Below are 18,242 nucleotides of genomic sequence, written 5' to 3' on the forward strand. Positions count from 1 at the left end.
ACTATTCTATGATTCTACAAGTAAGCCCCACGCAGCTGCTTACTTACTCCCCTCTCAGAAGAGTGAAAGTTAGAAAACTTGTGGGTTGAGATAAAGGCATTTTAATAGGTAAAGCAAAAACTGCATCCACAAGCAGAGCAAAACAGGGAATTTATTCATTGTTTCTCATTGGCATAACAAGGCTCCATCCTGTATCACAGTGACTTAGGAAAACAAATGCTATCATGCTGGACATCCCTCCCTTCCTCCTTCTTCCCCAGCATTTATTGCTGATTATGAGGCCATATGGTTTGGAATATCTCTTGGGTCAGTTGGGGTCAGCTGTCCTGGCTGTGTCTTCTCCCAACAACTCGTACACCCCCAGCCTGCTCACTGGTGGGGTGTTGTGAGGAGCAGGAAAGACCTTGACTCTCTGTTAAGGCAAGCACTGTGCTCAGCAGTAAGGAAAACATCCCTGTGTTACCAGCACAGTTTCCAGCAGCAGTCCAAAAAGTAGCCCCATACAAGCTTCTATTAAGAAAATTATCCCAGCCAAAACCAGCACATCTTGTTACCCCTTTGTATCTATTGAATCCTTTTTGTTTGCTCATGTCTCTGCTATTCCCTACTTTTGTCCTCAGAGGGCTGGGGTGTTTTTTTTCACTCCAGCCTATTCCTTATAGAAATAAGAAACCCCAACTCACTTCAGTATTACCTGTTACAGTGTCCTGGCTTCAGCTACTCCATCCTCCTGCATTTCAAGCAATCCAACAATAGGAAGAGGCAAAAGCAAATATTTGGCATGTCTGAGCCAAGGTTCTTCTGGATATGATGATTCAGCAGTCATGATTGGACTGCTACCAGCAAAGGGCTTGATTTGATTAACCACAGGCAGTGCCAGTGAAAGCAGGAGGAACCTGCGCCAACTCATCTTACAAAACAAGGGCAAAGTTACTTGCTTTGCTGAGAGTGGCTCATCATTCCTTCCGCAAGGACACCATGGTGAGCCTGTCAAGCCTAGGCAGTTTATTCTTCTTTAATGAGAAGGAATGCATCCAAGCCTTCTCACATGGCACAAAGGGATCTGTGAGCACTTCTGAGCTGTGAAGAGTTGCTAGGACCACTCTAAATGTCAGCTTTGTACCAAAAAGTATTCATTTGGCAAGGAACAGCATGTACCTGTGCAGAAAAGCTGGAGGACGGTACAGAGGAGTGGTGTCCTACCTTTTACAAGGACTCTTCTTTCCTTGCAGTAATGGTCTTCTGGCATCCTTAACTTGTGCTGAAAAGTGGAAGATTTATTAGAAATTTGTTAGATTTATAAAGTGGCAAATTTATTAGAAATAAAAAGTTAGAAATAAAATAAAAGTGTTTTTTTGTTTGTTTTTTTTTTTTATAAAACCCCTTCTTAGATCTTGCAAACTGGAGTTCTGTGTTATTCTTGCAGGCAGAATTAGCCTGGATACTGTAGTGTCACTAAACCAGAAAATATGAGCTGGGGTTTCACCTTTTCCTCAGGGTATGAATGGCCATCATAGAGCAAGGAGCTCCTGTGGCACAGAGGAAATTCAGATTGGATAACAGGAGGTTTCCAGAAAATAAGCATTTCATCGCTTACAGTGCTTTTGGGGTTATAAAGGGTGGTATAAGACAAAATGTGCCCTCAGGGGCCAAGAGGCTTCCTGATCACATTGCAGTATCTCAATAGGAAACCTTTGCTTAGTGGCACTCTTCAAAACCACTAGTAGAAAGGATGTTGTTGTTGCTGAAATCTGAGTTCTTCCCACCTCTGCCTGGGACTTGACATCTACTGTACAAAAATCTGGCTGGACCTCAATGTGGTTTTTCCCCTCCCTGCCCTCGCAGGAGGAGCGGGAGAGGATGTGGCAATACCATGTTGTCACAGCAGGACTTTTGTGCTGAAGGATGCTGCTTCCCTCTTTTAAGAGTCCCTAGAGACTAAACAGCTGGAAACTTTAACCTAGATGTGTTTTGGGGGTTTATGATTAATGTCATGTGTTGCAAGCAATGGGCTGAGCTGGAGAGAAAACAGTTTATAGCAAAGCTGCTTATTTTTTCTATCCAGTGCTGGAATCCTCTTCCTGTCTGTTTTTGCATCTTGGGCAGAGTATCTGCTGCAATCGTCGAGGTAACGTGGGCTGTTGTTTCTACCAACACAACACAGTGAGCAGTGTCTCATTGCAGCATGATCCTCTCCATTCCCACATGCTCTCTGCTTGGTTTTACACTATTTTGCACTGGTTTGCACCATTTCACTGGAACTGAAATTGTCTCCTGCTCTGTATATATATGAACAGCTGGTTTGATGTGTGGATTTAGTGTTTCCACTGAGCCAAATATAGGCTTTATGTTGATAGCTGATCGCTGCTGCACCTAATGTTTAAATAACTGAGGGAAAGGATGTCAGGGTATTTTAAAAGATCAGCCCTTCCCCCTCAGCCCTTTGTAACAGGCAGACAGAGGCTCTCACTGTTTCTATCTATTGCTTCATTAAGGGCTCCATTCATTTTACAAACAACACAGCTGCTGACCAGCATTGGGGGGAAAAAAAGAAAGAATGAAAGAAAAAAAGGCTTCTGATTGCAACTGCCAAACAGTTCAGTGTCTATTCCCTGCAGCTCAGCATAGGGATCACTTGCTCACTCAGCACCTCCTGGGGGCTGGAGGACAATTGGTATTCGGATGTAATTAAAGAGGCAGTCCCCTACCCCATATATACACCCTGGTTTTGGCACTGGTGGCTGTGGGAAGTACATCAGGCATGGGATGCAGACATCACCGGGCATCTCAAAAGAACCCAAGGGCTGGAAAGGGGGATAGTGGGCAGCTCTTCCTTCCCAAGCAGCACCATCCCAGTGAGCTGTGACCTGCAGCAGAGATGGGAAATATATCCTTGGGTGACCCGCCACTCTGTGCGGTTGCTTATGGCTGAGGGGGATTATGGTGTTCATTCAGGTCAAGGCCAGCACACGAATGGGGCTGGGGAGGGAAGGGCTGTTTGCTCTGCTGATGCACTCAGGGAGGGCCGGTGCAGCACCAGGCAAAGCCTGCATGAGTGACAGCACTCAGGAAACAGCAAGAGCTGCCACCAGCCCGTACTTTGCATCCCTTGGCTCTGTGTGTGTGTCCATGTGTGTGCATACGTGTGTGTGTGAGCAGGTCCCTGAGATGCTTGACACCCTACATGCAGGATGATGGGCAGGGGAGATGAGGCTGATGACCTGCGGTTTCACTACACATGGTGAGCCTGGCATCGGTACAGGTCATGGTCAACCAGCTTGTAGAGCCTGTCCCAAGCAAAGGTGCCCCCCAGCCCTTTGCACAGTGGTGAGATGCACACAGACAGACCCCCTTGCCTTACCTCATGCCTACATTTGCATCTCTTCAGCTGTGAATTGCCATTTATTGACTGATTGCAATGTGTTCCCATTTTTGTTTGATAATGACCAGTGACCAATAAGTTCTTTATCACCAGCTGCCAGTGTTAGATTCACTCGTGGCGATTCCCTCCCTGCTGCTCATGCAAGCTTGGAGCAAGGGAGATCCCACAGAAGCAGAGTCAAGCACAAGGTCAACACTTCATCTGGAAAGAGAAAGGTGCTTAGGAGGTAATGGGTTTCCCAGACTAGTCCAAATGCAGTGGCTGAGAAAGCAGCCAGAGAGCCCTTCAAGCGAGATCTTGTGCTTGGCAGCTGCCTCCTACGCAGGCAGAAGACACAGGGCAGATCAGAGTTCTGGTGCCTATAGGGGCAGCAGGGAAATGTGCTACCTTTGCTGAGATCTACTGCCAGAGACATAGCTGGGTGGAAAGTGCTTAAAAATGCAGAAGGCTTCCCTCAACAGCAAAAATGACCCATTAAAAACACATGAAGAGGAAGGCTGGGGAGAGGGTGCTTTCACACCTTGTTCCAGCAGCCATAGGCAAGCCCACAGCACCCATCACAGTTCAGTTACAGGAGGCCACTCCAAGGGTTTAAATTCCTACTTCGGGCTGGAAGGCAAGCTTCCTTAAATGCTAGAATCCTTACTGGAGTCAGGATATGTAAATGCAGGGATATGGATAAGGATTCTTTAAATGCTTTTCCCCATATCTTTAATAACATCATTGAACAATTTCTGCTGTGGCTGCTGCAAACGGGTTACTCCTGCAACCTCTCAGGTTTGCTGTTAAAGAAGACAGGATTATCCAGTTGAGTGACACACTCTAGTTTGCTCAGAGACTCTAGGCATGCTACCCCAAGTCCAGGAAGAATGCTGGGGAAAAAAAAACAAACAAACAACAAATGCAGAGCCAGAAACAGACCAGTAAATAAGGACGTGTGAGCTGGGGAGCACCTGGCTTTCCCAGGCTGCCAAAATAGTCATACAGAGGGAAATGCTCTCAGAGCATCCTCTTTCACCACATGCTTGGCTTTATGTGTTCTCCAGTTCAGTGCTTCGTCACTGATTGCAAAAGCACACGTGGACATTGGCCAGGTGAGGAGATTGGAAAAGGAAATGAAGTATCAATGGCAAAAGTATGTCACCTTCTTTTGCTTGCCTAAGCTTCTAAATGAGTTGTCAGTCATAGATTCATTAATCATTTACCACTTACGATGTTATTTACTATCTTTAAACCATAGCAGCAACATGCCACCCATAAAATCTCACCACAATGCTATACGAATGGGTAATACATGTTACATAGCTGGAGTAACGTAGACTGATGCTGCCAAACCAGTCTGGTTTTCCCATTATTCTTCCATATATTTCAGCATATGAAACTTAGAGAAATAGCTCTGTAGAACTGTTTAAATGGGGAAGTCACAGTTTGAAAAAGGTATGCGTATAGATATGTGCCTGTAGTTAATGAGAGTGCTCCGTCTCCATCAGCATAACAAATTGCTTGTCTTAAAACTCCCCCAAAAACCCAGGAGAAAAAATATCCCAGGATTTAGTTTACAAGATGACACAGTGTTTCTGAATACTGTGGTCTTCTTGGAGCATTATATGTCCACAGAACAGCCCTATGAGCATATGAAAAACAGTAACTGCACTACACCCTGTTTCCAGTTGCACACACACTGAAATGATGTTTTAGATTCTAGTCAATGCTCCATGCAAAGGCATCTTTCTAAGTTACATGCTTGCTTCTTCAGGGAGTGGATAACTGTCTTTCTGGGGCTCCCCAACAAGGCAGCTTGAGCCACCGTAGTGATTGGATGAAGTCAGTACAGAAGGCTAATGGTGATGGTCACTGGAGCTAAAGGGGGCCTTGACATTTGTATCAGCATGAGCTGACCCTTAAAATCCCATCCTTTGTCCTTGTCCCAGCCTACAGGTCGAACAGGATGACTGTCATGGGCTGGATGTGTGTCAGACTGTCTTGGTTTAGCCTGGATTTCAAAACCCTGCTCCCATCCTTTCTCAAGCCTTTCTCTGCAGTGCTGCAGCAGAGGGGTCCAGTGTGCGCACAGATCCTGGTATCTCCTCAATGCTATTATTGTTACACTCTTGGATGATGGTACCGCTTCCAGGTCCCAGCAGAGACCTTGACCCATTGTATGAGGCACTGTACAAACGCTCCTGCTGGAGAAGTTTCAACAGATGCAATGAACACTAGGGCCTTGTTCTGTCTCTGGAGAATGGAGGAAAAGCAAAGCAAAGGGCTGGATCCATGGAAGCCTTTGAGAATCTAGATCCTCGGTGTATTTAAACAGTAACTACAAAAGTTCTTTTGTAAAGATACATGAGTTGCCCAGTGCACAGGGAGCCAGGGAACTGAAATTAAAAGCTAGTCCATCGCCTTAGTTCCAGGGCTAATCTTCTTGTAAACATCCATTAAAACAAAGGTTTTCTAATGTATCACAAACTGCCAGGCAAATTCACTGGCTACAAGTATTGCTCTTTCCCTCTCAGTATCATCAGACAAAGAGTCGCACAAGCTAGTGAGGCTTGGTTTCCTATGCGTTTGTGCCCAAAGCCCCCACAAAACCCTTTTACAGCAGTGTAATAACCACTATTCCCCATCTGTGATGCCTTCAGCTGTCCCTCTTCCACGGCTGCTTGTTTCCAAATGGCGCAACTGTTCAAAAGCCCTTAATGCTGCTGATGTGGTTGGGCCACACTGTAGATGTGTTAGATGTGTTGGCTGCCTGGCAGATGTGTATGAGCTTTTAGTGGGGGCAATGTGGTGGCTTTCTTCCGTGTCTTGCTATTTTATTTAACTTGTTATTTTGGGAATCACAATGCTTCCAAGATCTTCACTCTTCTGCCTACTTTGTTTGATGTTTCCCACAAAGGGACTGACTGACAGACAAATGCACGTTACAGTTTCGTGCTCCTTGTTCCCTTGGGAAACCAGGCTAGAAACAGAAACATCTTGGGTGCGTTGGGTGAGATCTGTGGTTCCCAGGCATTCACTTCTCTAAAAACCAACACACACTGGAGCTGCTGGTCATGCATTAGCTTACAATAGCTTCTTTTATCTCACAATGAAAGCTGTGTGTTTCAGCCACCGCAGCATTTGATTATGGTGGTTACAGTGTTAGCTAATTGCAAAGCGAAGCAAGCTTATTAAGTGCCACAGTTTGGGGCATGTCTTCTGAGCCTGTTTGCTTGTTTCCTTATGTGTACATGTAAGACAAAGACTGTTTATATATATGTTGATACATATTATGTACATATTATATATTATTTATATTATATATATGTTTATACATATATATATGTTTAGATGTATATTTGTGAATTCCATTTTATGCACCACCTTTTGTGCACTGTAGGCATACATGTATGTCAATATATAAGTCTATATTCATGGGCATTTTCATATACGGTTTTATAGATAACATTTTCTACAAAATTATATAAATGCATGCACATGATATTTTCGTTATGTGTACATACACATATACATACACGGGTATGTATATATGCATATACATACATGTGTATATACACACACACGTATTTTAGGATGAGCAAGAATTAGAGACATGATTCCAAGTCATATTTAAGGGATCTGACTGATAAAGAAGTCCTAGGATGGCTTCCTTACCAAGCACTTCAATAAAAACAATTTTCCCTTTGGAAAACATCATCAGCTTGTTGGCCAGGGCCACTTCTTCATATGCTCCCATGGACCTCTTTTTCCCAAGTGATAGAGTTTGAAATAGAACATGCTTAGTTTTGCAAGTGCTGAGGTTCATTAGGGTGGAGGTGAAAAGGTCAGATGTGACCTCTCCTGTCACTTCATCCAGGCTAAAAGCAGTCACAAGGCTGAATCTTGAAAAGTACCGGTGTCTTCAAGTTCCTTATGAACAGAAGAACAAAGAGGAGAGGTGTTTTGTGCCGGCACTGGAACACACAGGCAGGGATCACCCTTATTTTCTGCCATTGGGGATTTAGAATCATCAAATCATAGAACAATTAGGGTTGGAAAGGATCTTAAGATCATCTAGTTCCAAACCCCCTGCCATGCGGAGGGATACCTCACGTTAAACCATGTCACCAAGGCTTTGGTCCAACCTGGCCTTGAACACTGCCAAGAAACATTATGCCCAATGCCACCACATGTCAACAAAGCTTCAAAACAGAAATTGTAAAAGCTTTGAATTAAGGAACAACCTAGCTCTATGAAAAATCTATGGGCCAAATCCTTGCATATGTATAAAAAATAGAATCTATTGAAGTTAACAGCTTGTGAAGATGTGCAGCATTTTTCCTATTTGTTTTTACATAAGGATTGTGTTATTTTCAGCCTGCTTACAAAGTTTTACCATAGCCAGAAAAATTCATGTCTCCCTAGAATCCATCTTTCTCTGGGTTACCAAATTGAAGAAAAACAACTTGCCAATTGAAACTAAAGCAAAAGAAGCGACTGATGTAAACCGGTTGCATCATCCCAAGTTCAGCCCTGTACTGGTCCAGCCTCCAAGCCATGCATGATTCAGCAGTTTTGCTGTGCCATCAGGTACTTTGGAAGCAGATATTGCAGTTCTTCCTGCAGAAATACATTTCTACTCTCCCAAGTGAAGCAACAGCCAATGTGCAATGGTGCATGGGTGCTGTGCTAACAGTTTATCAGGGAATAAAACTGTCTCTATCACCCTTCAGTGACAACAAACTGATTGCCTGGAAAGGTAGTGACAATTTTTTGGCTGACATTTGCATGTGAAACCACTTCTGCAGAAAATATTCACACTGAAGTTTACTCCAAGCAGCAGCCCAGTTGCACCCAGTGCACCAGAAGCTATGCCAAAGGTTGTCCTCTCCTTTTTCATCCTAACCTCTGTAACGCATGCCTCCTTTCTTCTACTCCAGCCATGTAAAACAAAGGTATGTGTCACTGGCAGGGTGTCAGTAGGAAGTGGGACCTGTGTGTTGGTAACACACAGAAGGAGATGGTGGTCCCCAGGCACATGCCATTTCTATGTAAATAAATGGGTACATGAGTTATTGTCCTTCATCTTTCATCTGACCCTGCATTTCATCCCTCAGAGCTAGCCTAGAAGCAAAACATAACCCACAGATAAGAGGATCTATCCTGAAAACATGAGCTCTGGTGTGGTTATTTTGGATTCAGAGCATCCAGGCTGTTCAAGATCACAGCAGGTAGAGAAACTGTGAAAACATCCCTGGTACAAGGTGCTCTAAGAGAGCTAGGTGAGTCCAAGGAGAGAAGGAAACAGAGGTTCTTGGACCCAGCCTCATGAAGTGAGAGGCAGACATCGCACAGAGAGCTCAGGAGAAACTTTGTTCTCTCTAGGCTTTTCCCATGGGTTTCACCATGAGGTAGGATCTGACTGAGAATGACAGAGGGCTAGTTCTAGGGCTGTGTGCTAGAGACTAGAGTCTAGTCCTGATGATCAGCAGCGAAGACTGAAGTGTGGTATTGAAAATTAAACAGGTATGCCAATGCTCATTTCCCAGCTTAGACCACATTAATCAAGAGATGACAGTAATGATACCTGAATCTCATGTCTAAGCTATGGACAGCCGTACTTTTGTTGTACTAGTGTACTAGTCTTTCCTTTGGGTAATTAAACTGTTGGCCTATGACAGTGCCAGCAGGCCTGTAATTTAAGTCTTGGAATCTGTGCATAGAGGAATTTTTGGCTGCTGTTAATGGATGGATTTCTATTAGAGTTGAAAATACTGCTTGTTCAAGGCCTTTCCAAAAACAGGGTGGCAAAACAAGGAGACTTAACATCCTAGCTCAGGAAAAAAACAAATTGTACATTGGCAGTGGATGAAGATTCTCCTTTTATTTTAAATCCTCTGTAAAATCAGAGCAATGGGTCAATTCCAGCATTCAGCCTATTTAATTAGCGATTTCAGAGTAATCATGGTAATGAGCCAAGTCGGCAAAGATATCGTTGGGGTTCTTGCAGTTCAAGTTGCAGAAGCAAGCATTGATCCACATGATTTTCCAGGAAAACTCAGTTCCGTCTGGGCACTGGAACCTCACTTCAATAGTCTTGGACTTGTAGGGTGTGCAGCACCTATTGTCTGTGCAGACACCACAGTACTTGGGTCTATATGGACTTTTGCTCACACATCCTGAGATGGTGTAGTTCATTGGTTCGTTGGCCCTGTAGACAGCCAAGCACTTCTTCCCAGGCTAAATCAGAACAGAAAAGAGACAGGTTAATATATCTTGCTGACACAAGTAGGACCTTCCCCATATTTAAAGGGTTTTGAAGCTGTTAGGAAGCATTTTACAGCCCTGATCTAGAAGCTGTGGCGGTTTTACATGCTTAGACACATGAATCTAAAAGCTGCAAGTAGGGTACTTGCGAATGCAGCTCATAGCCATGACCAGCAGTGCACCAGTGTTCTTCCACTAGCTGAGTCCCAGGTTCATCTGAACAGTGAGCACAGTGGACTTGGCTTGCCTTTCCTTGCAAAGACCCTCTGGCTGGAACTAAAGCTCTCAAGGGGTTGTTTTCACACCAGCGTGTGGAAGCACAGGGGGGACATGTTCTTGGCCTCTTTGCAGCACAGAAAGTCCATGTAGAAGTGCAGCCTTCAGAAGCCTGAATGCTGCCGAACAACGGCTAACCCCGTGTCCAGACAAAGCTCCGGGGCTGTGCATAGGGGCAGTCCCCACCTTAATGTGCTTGGTGATATCCACCTCGCAGGGCCGCATGTTGCACAGGCGGCTCTCCTTCAGGAGCCGGCACTGGTCGTTGTCATTGGAAATCCTGGTGGAGATGCCCAGCCCGCAGGTCTTTGAGCAGGGACTCCAGGGGGAGGTGTGCACGATGCAGTTCTTCTGCCAGGCTTCATCCTCTCCCTCGTACGCTGCGGGGAACAGATTAACCCCATGTTATTCAGCCGCAGCAGCTCTCCATATTAAACCCCCTCTCCCCAGCTCATTACACATTCAGGCCACTAACCCTGAAATCACAGCGGAGTGGCTCAGCATTCCCGTGAACCCTCTCATCCCACCCCCTTTGCTGCTGACCTACTTTGTGTCAGACCCTCTGGAGCTGCGAGCGCTTGGGGCCAGGGCTCATTTCTTTATCTCCCTTTGCAGCCTCACACAAGGGGGTCCTTGTCTGGGACCCCCAGGTGCTGCCACAATGCAAACAATTACAGCCAGTGCAGAAAAGGGATGAAGGTTTATTTCTGAGCCCATTCAATTGATTCTGTAACAGAAAGTGGTCAACAGCCTGCTGGATGGCCGAGGGGCTTGGGAAGCAGCCACTGCCTTTCAGTAGGAGGAAGAGCAGCTTGAATAGCTCTCAGAGGGCCCAGCAGCCACTTGAAGAAGGGGTGGGCTCTGTTTTGAAAGCAGCTGACAACCCCAGTTCAGGTTCCTTCACAGCCTCGGCCAAGGTCCCCACTGGTCTTTGACTCACAGTACAGCCTGCAGGCAAAGCTCTGATAGAAACTGCTGTGCTGAGCTCTCTCAGTATTAGGTTTATTACTCTATTAGTTATTCTGTTAAATGTAGTAATTGTTAGCCTTGCTTTTATAAGGCTTCTACTTATGAGAGGAAAGGTCAGGCAAGGAAAGCTGTGTTATGCCCATTTTGGGACACAGGCCATGAAGACATAAGGTTAATTTCAGTAGTAGATGTTTTGAATTTGGACCTACAGTTCAAAGCTACCACGGACATAAGTGAGGGTGAAACTCTAGTGGGTTTAACCCACAAAATGGAGACTGAGGCTTTGTTTTCTGCAGCAAAAATACAGATCAAGGACTGGGAATAAAACCTTTACCAGTAAGGAACCAAAATCCTGGTTTACAGCAAGCATTCCATGTGTCCTTGAGCTCTGCTTTTGTGAGATAGTCTAAAATATGGAGCTAATGTGGCTAATGTCACTACATTGCATCACAGGGTGTCATGAGGATAAATTTAAGACGTATGGCAGGGTAAGTCCATCTTGAGCCTTTGGGATCAGAGGCAAATGGCACCAGCTCTGTGCAGTGAGCTACATGATCCTCACTATGAATGTGAGTGTGAGGAAAGAAGATACTTTATGTGATACATAACGTAGTTCAATAATGTCAGAATTCAGTTCAATCAGTCCAGAACTGTGAACTGGCAGTGAAGGTTCCACAGTAAATGGTTTCAAGGTGTTATGTAAGTTTGGGACTACTAAAATACAGGGACTTTAAAATCACAGAATCCCAGACTGGTTTGGGATGGAAAGGACCTTAAAGCTCACCCAGTTCCAACCCCCTGCCATGGGCAGGGACACCTTCCACTAGACCAGGTTGCTCAAAGCCCTCTCCAACCTGGTTTTGAATGTTTCCAGGGATGAGGTAGCCACAGCTTCTCTGGGTAACCTGTGCAGTGCCTCAGCACCCTCACAGGGAAGAATTCTTCCTTATATTGAGTCTATAACCCAGAGAGAAAGCCTCAGTCCCAAATTAAACTGCTTTGCAGAGGGCCCAGACTGAATACAAACTGGTGATGTAAAAAGGACTTGTGACATCTTCCAAGTGCCAGCAGATGTGTGCTTCAGAGGGGGCTTTGTCACACAGGCATGCTTGGTGAATCTCACATTGCTGCTGAGCGGTTCAAGCACACTGCTGTGTTTCACATGTCCTCTCCTTCACTACATGCTGGAGTCTCTGTGCCTTATTCACACAAAGACCAGATGCCTGCTGCTACAAGCTGATACTTTGGCTTTAGACTGACTTCCAGTTGCCCATTGACAGGGAAGTCCACTTCAGTCCAATCATACCTGCAGAAGAGATGTGTCGTGGAGATGTCTTCCTGATCTTCTTGGAGTCATCACAAATCCACTGTTCGCAGCACTTCCCTGCTAACTTAATCAGCTTTGGGTTTGGGCACCAGACAAGGGGAGGACGCGAGTTTGTGCACATGGGAATACAGCCCACGGCCCCGTTAATGCACGTGCAGTTGTATTTGCAGTTGGGCTGAAACGTGTCCCCATTGTTATACCTGACCCCGTTGAGGACACATCCTACACCGACAATCTCTGAAAGGAAAGAAGAAGAGAGAAAGATACACAGAGCACTGTTAGAATAATGCTGGTGACAAACAGTGCTGATGTGCTGCTGTACCAAGCTGCTCCCTGGGCTAATGGAGCCAACATGGAGACATGGCTGTGGGATGATGTCGTCAGCGTGATGCTGAGCCAAATGTGGTTACACCATCTAGGAAACAGTTTTCATTCTGAATCACAGCAAAAAAAAGAAGAATCTTTTAATGCATCATGGAGAAAAGAAGTGTGTTTTATCCATGAATTCGCATTTAAAAATCATTTTGTAGCCTGCTGGCAAAAGAAGGAGCAATAAAAGTAATTAAATAGGTATTGGGTGAAATCTAATGTTTTCAGGGATATATGAGAGGACCACATGGAGTTGCAAATATGACTCAGCTCTTCACAACACCTTCTGAAGCAACAGCAGGAGAACACCCAAGTGAAGAAGTGCTTAAAATGGCACTAGAATCCTATATTTAGGCAACTTCAGTTTATCACAGAACAGTTTTCTTGGAAAATGAAGTCATACATTATAAGGCCACAAAAATGGGTATTTTATGAATATTTTAAAATAAAATCACAAAAAAAAAAAAAATCAAACTTTTTGCTTGCCCATGAACAGAAATCGCATTGGTTCAAAAAGCAGCCACTTCTTATTTCAAAGTTGTAACAGTTACTTGGAACCAATGACTCAAATTTAATGGAAAATTCAAGGTTCACTTCCTTGTCTGTTCACACGGAGGCAGTGTGCACGCACCGATCAGGTTGCTTAAGTTTTGAGTCTGGTTGGAAATGGAGCTGCAATGTGGCTGCTTCAAGGCTAACATGGATTGAAAGGCTGGGTTCAAATTCTGAAAAGGCTTCCTAATTTTAGAATGGGCTGAATGAAAACATCAAACACAAATCCCTTTTTCTGTACAAAAATGAGAGTTGCTATTTGAAGGGCAGGTTCAGCTCCAATTTTGATCATGCTTCTGTCTTTGTATTGAAGAGACATCACTCAGTGCTGGAGCTGGAGTTGAGAACTCAGCTAAACTTCAAGGTGTACACACAGATTATGACAGCTCAAGAGAATGCTGTATTATCTGGTACTCTGCTACCAGCATATCCCTCCTGGGGTGTGTTAAATCAGCCTCATGCAGGTCTCATACATCGGGAGGTTCATCATGAGAACATCCTGAACATACACAAAGGAGCTGTTTAATGCTTTCATGTAGAACCTCGTTGAATCTGCAACTAAGTTAGGCTCTTTGGGAGCACATAGCTCTTCCTGTCACATCCCTGGTCCTGGCCTCAAGTGCACAATGCCTGCCTCCCCACCTGAGCGTGTGCTCAGCATCCTGCTGTCTGCTTCAGTGCAGAAAAAAGCCAACAAAAGGAGACATGTACTGAGGCTCCTATCTGATGTCCAGGTGACCAGATCTTGGACACATCTTACCATGCCAGTTCAGACACAACTTGAATTTCTCACATTCTCACCCCATTCATTTTCCCAGCACCTGAAAGAATTCTGTGATCTTTCAGGATCTTTATTTTCCACAAATTCCATTGTTTCTGTAGTCCTGCATGCACTGGATTCTCTAGACCTGGCTTTTTGGCATCCAGCTGCAAAGCAAATTCCTCACAGTAGTTGGTCCCCAACACCCAGCTCAGGAACCCCACTCTTGCCTTCAGTCACCCTGTGGTCCCAGCAGTAGCTGGTGTGATCAGAGTGGAGTGATGTGATCTATGTATGATGTGATCTGTATATGTCCCAGTGCATGAAAAGAACATGTCAGCAGATCCTGTCATGTGCATCTATCTGGATGCTGAAGCAAGGGGAAGACCACAGCTTTCTGCGGCAGCCAGAGACAAGCCACTCCACTTCCTAATTATGGGAAGACCTACTTCGCATGCCCTTCAGCTGTGCACACCACAGTGCCCCTCGCCTTATAGCCATGAATGTCACATAATAGGGAATATAATAGGGAATTAAGGCTGTGTGGAGACCTCATAGCAGCCTTCCAGTATCTGAAGGGGGGCTACAGGGGTGCTGGGGAGGGACTCTTCATTAGGGACTGTAGTTATAGGACAAGGGGTAATGGGTTAAAACTTAAACAGGGGAAGTTTAGATTGGATATAAGAAGAAGTTCTTTCCTGTGAGGGTGGTGAGGCACTGGAATGGGTTGCCCAAGGAAGTTGTGAATGTTCCATCCCTGGTGGTGTTCAAGGCCAGGTTGGACAGAGCCTTGGGTGAGATGGTTTAGTGTGAGGTGTCCCTGCCCATGGCAGGGGGGTTGGAATTGGATGATCATAAGGTCCTTGAAACCCTAACTATTCTATGATTCTATTCTATGATTCTATTATATTGTTGTGGCAGCAGGGAGGTTGGAAGTGGATGATCTTGCAGTCCTTTCCAACCCAAAACTTTCTATGATTCTGTAATTCTACGTTTCTATGATGTGAAAGTGCAGATTGAGAATCCTTCCAGGCCAAACTGGGGAAGCTGGGGATCAACCTTCCTACAGCACAGTGCTGTTGTCACAGGACATACTGAATGCCTGTCGTGTATGGGAGGACTACACCCCCCACCCCCCACCCCCCCCCCAGAATATCCAACCAAGAAATCAAGCATTTAAATACACAAATGTGAAGCAACATGAATGTTTCCAAAGAAGTCTAGGAAGGCTGAGGTAGCTTTGAGACAACATCCAGCTGGTTTGCCTCTCCCAGCACAGGGCCAGCTGTAACAATGTCATTCTTGACACGTTTGTCTAACCTGTTCTTACAGACCTCCCACGAATGCTTCACACGCACTCCAGACAATACATTTGAATAATTTCATATCCTCATCCTCTTTTCTTAACCTTAGATCTTTTCTAATCTTAAAAATCACTGTTTAAGCTTATGGCATATACCTTCTTTTCTTGTTATTTTGTCCGCACACTACAAAATCTGTTTAGATTGCTCTTTCTGCATGCTTGTATTTTCGTGGATAAGCTAATGCAAAGCCAAGCTTATTTTTAACCACTCTTCCTTACAACCCCTAGTATTTCTGTCAGCTATCCCAAACCTCTTTACTCCTTAGAGTTGCCCCTTCAAAGCTTCTGCTGATATTCTAAGTTTATTGAAGCCCAGTGTTTGCAGTCTTTCCTCTTTCCTGTGGATCAGTTATTCTATCCATCTCACAAGCAGCTCTCCTCCAGGTTTCCTTCCAATTTGCATTTTCTATTAGTACCATTTGTGGTCATATTCCTCCAAGTGACATTTTCCTTTTTATGAACCTAAAGTTGTAACCAGTATCTTCTAATATCATGCTAAACATTCAGCATCATTTCTGATCAGCGACCTCTGTGGATTTATTCATGATCCTTTCACTTTTAATCATTCCCAGAGTAATGATTTTCAATCGTTTATGACATTTCTGAGCAGGTTGGATTCCCCCCATGTTCTGGATCTCAGAACAAGTGGACATAACCCAGACATACAAACATTACCTCATTTCTTTTAGCATAAAACCATTCCAGTCACATGAATTATCCCACCAAGATTTCCTTATGACAGGCAGGAAGAAATCCTTCTGCTTCATGGCAGCTGACATGTCTGTAAGATTAAGGCTCAGACCTCAATTTGTCACCAAGAAAATTTGCTAGAAGATGATTCAACCCCAACCCTATTGGACAGGATACCACATGCTATATTTCTCAGGGATCCACTACTGAGAATAAACCAGAAGTGTCCCTTACTGTAGACACCCACACTGCTTGTCTTTAAAGACAACTGTATATCTACGTTTCCTTCATGCCCAACACCCTACAGCACCTTTTACTATTGCAGGGTATATAAAATCATCTACTTCTAAATCTGAAGACCTTCAGATGCTGGTTGCTCATTGCTCTTTGCTGCAGCCAACTCAAAGAGCACAAATTCAGATGCCATTTCTCATCCAGCCAGCTGCCCTGAAATGAAGACAGCTATAAGGAAATGGAAGGTGGTGAACAGAGGAGCTGATGAGCGTACAGCCAAGTATCTAATGAGATAAATCTCAGCCACTGCTCAAACTGAGGGGAGCTGCCAGTGCGTGTCTAAGTCAAAAATATATGTACATCACTTACGTGCACATACTCCTATTTCGTACCTAGGTCTGTCTCCACTGTAGTCACAGTACAAGCCCCTGTGGAAGTCACAAGTGTCGGCCTCAGTGCATCTCTCTCCACGCTGCTTGGCACACGTCTTGCAGCAGTCGCAGCCGTCTGTGACCAGGCTGATGCCCACCGAGCACCGAGGTGGGGACTTCGGACATTCACATGGCCACTTACAGTACTGAGCCCGCGTGTAGGTCTCTGTTGTGGTGGGGGTCATGGTGGTGGCAGTGGTCTGGGCAATGGCCTACAAACAAAGAAACACAGCTTGGAGAGCGTTCCAGAGAAAAGGTGCTTGCAAACCCTTTGGTGACTAGTCCTCAATTACAATCCCCTTTGGTCTGCAAGGAGACTAATGGGTAAATGTCAAAGAGACATGGAAAGGGAGCTGTCACTGCTGTCTTGTATCTCTCAGATACCAGGTTAGGGCAAATGCTCTGCAGCTCAGATTGGTATCTAAACTGCGTTGCCCCAGTTTGCTGTACTCAGCCTTTTCCAGACCTCTCTTCCCTAAACAGAGGTCTCTCTCCATAACCAAACATGTCAAACCCTCCTTCTGACACATGAGAAGAAGGTGTGGTGTGTCCAGGCTGTGCTACCCTGTGGTGCCTGGCTCTGGCAAAGGATTGTGCCACCTATAGCTTGTTCTTGTTGATTGAGAGATGGCTCTAGGGCCTCTCTTGGCTATTTAAAGACTTCCATGTGCATCAGTCATTGATGAAGGTAAAGGTTATCATGTTACAGTGGGAAAGCTCATGTGGGCCTGTTTGGCCTCATCTTCTTCAGGTTTATCCATATTTGTGTGTGTCTTGAATCCAAAACACTGGATCCCATAAATCCACAAGGGTACGAGGAATAGACCTGTGAGTCCACCATCCTCACAGCCACTCATGGACATCTGTGTTGTACAAATGATCTGAACCCACAGACCTAGCACTCCATCACGGATGCCCTGAGGATGTCTTGGTCATTTCCTCTCTTCTTCTGATACTGCTAATAGCACAACAACTGCTGCCTTACAATGTCCTAGTCCTTTGACTTGAGTAGAGATGAGGTTAAGGAACGAAAAAGAACCTCTGAAGCCAAAATCTGGCTGTCTGTGAGCACCATAATTCACAAGTTCACCCATCTCTGTCTGAAAAATATATTACTTATCTATCTCCATCCCTATAACACAAAACACATGCAGTTCAGCTCCCTGACAGAGTCCTAGTCCTAAACCATAGTATGGCTATAACAATTAAAATTAATTAATTAATTTATAACTTAATTAATTAATTAAAGTCATCTATTTCTTCTAAGCACTCTGACAACCACCCTTATCCAACCTTCACAGTGTCCAGTCTACCATATTCAGCAGAAACACTCTCTGTGCATCCTAAAGTAGTCATGAGACTCTTGGATTTGTGATGGGCTCTTCCAGGTCTCACTGGAGTTCCCATGATATTTCCCTCACCCACAAAGTCAAACAACTTGAATATTTCTGCAGTGATTTTCCACCTCTGTCTTTTGACACATGCTGTTGTCCTACACGGAGCCACTGTGGGAACTCTAAGTTGGATGAGTGCAAGTGAGTCTTCATAATGTTAGTGCTTCTTCCATTAGCCATGCACAAATATTTGCCAGCATGGTGAGAAAGGAAGGAGAACTTTTACGGGGAGGATACTGCCAAGTT

The 18,242-nt window shown here is 44.7% G+C and overlaps 1 protein-coding gene across 2 annotated transcripts in view; it reads right to left on the reverse strand.

Annotated features, from left to right (window-relative positions):
* Positions 1–9,233: 9,233 nt before the first annotated feature.
* The window catches only part of CCN4 (cellular communication network factor 4), a 35,892-nt gene continuing 26,883 nt past the window's right edge, over positions 9,234–18,242 (reverse strand). The window contains exons 2-6 of one of the 2 annotated variants that reach the window (XM_062626981.1): positions 16,564–16,814; positions 12,404–12,440; positions 12,183–12,276; positions 10,094–10,287; positions 9,234–9,604 (exon numbers count right to left, since the gene is read on the reverse strand). In XM_062626981.1, coding sequence (XP_062482965.1) covers positions 9,305–9,604; positions 10,094–10,287; positions 12,183–12,276; positions 12,404–12,440; positions 16,564–16,814 — 876 coding nt within the window. In that variant the 3' untranslated portion in view covers positions 9,234–9,304. Of the gene's footprint in view, positions 9,605–10,093; positions 10,288–12,182; positions 12,441–16,540; positions 16,815–18,242 lie in introns of both variants that reach the window. The other variant, XM_062626980.1, reaches the window with a different exon arrangement.

The sequence above is a fragment of the Pezoporus occidentalis genome, unplaced genomic scaffold (assembly GCF_034315485.1).
Source record: "Pezoporus occidentalis ecotype Australia unplaced genomic scaffold, CSIRO_AGI_Poc_V1 ctg3, whole genome shotgun sequence".
NCBI classification, from domain to species: domain Eukaryota; kingdom Metazoa; phylum Chordata; class Aves; order Psittaciformes; family Psittacidae; genus Pezoporus; species Pezoporus occidentalis.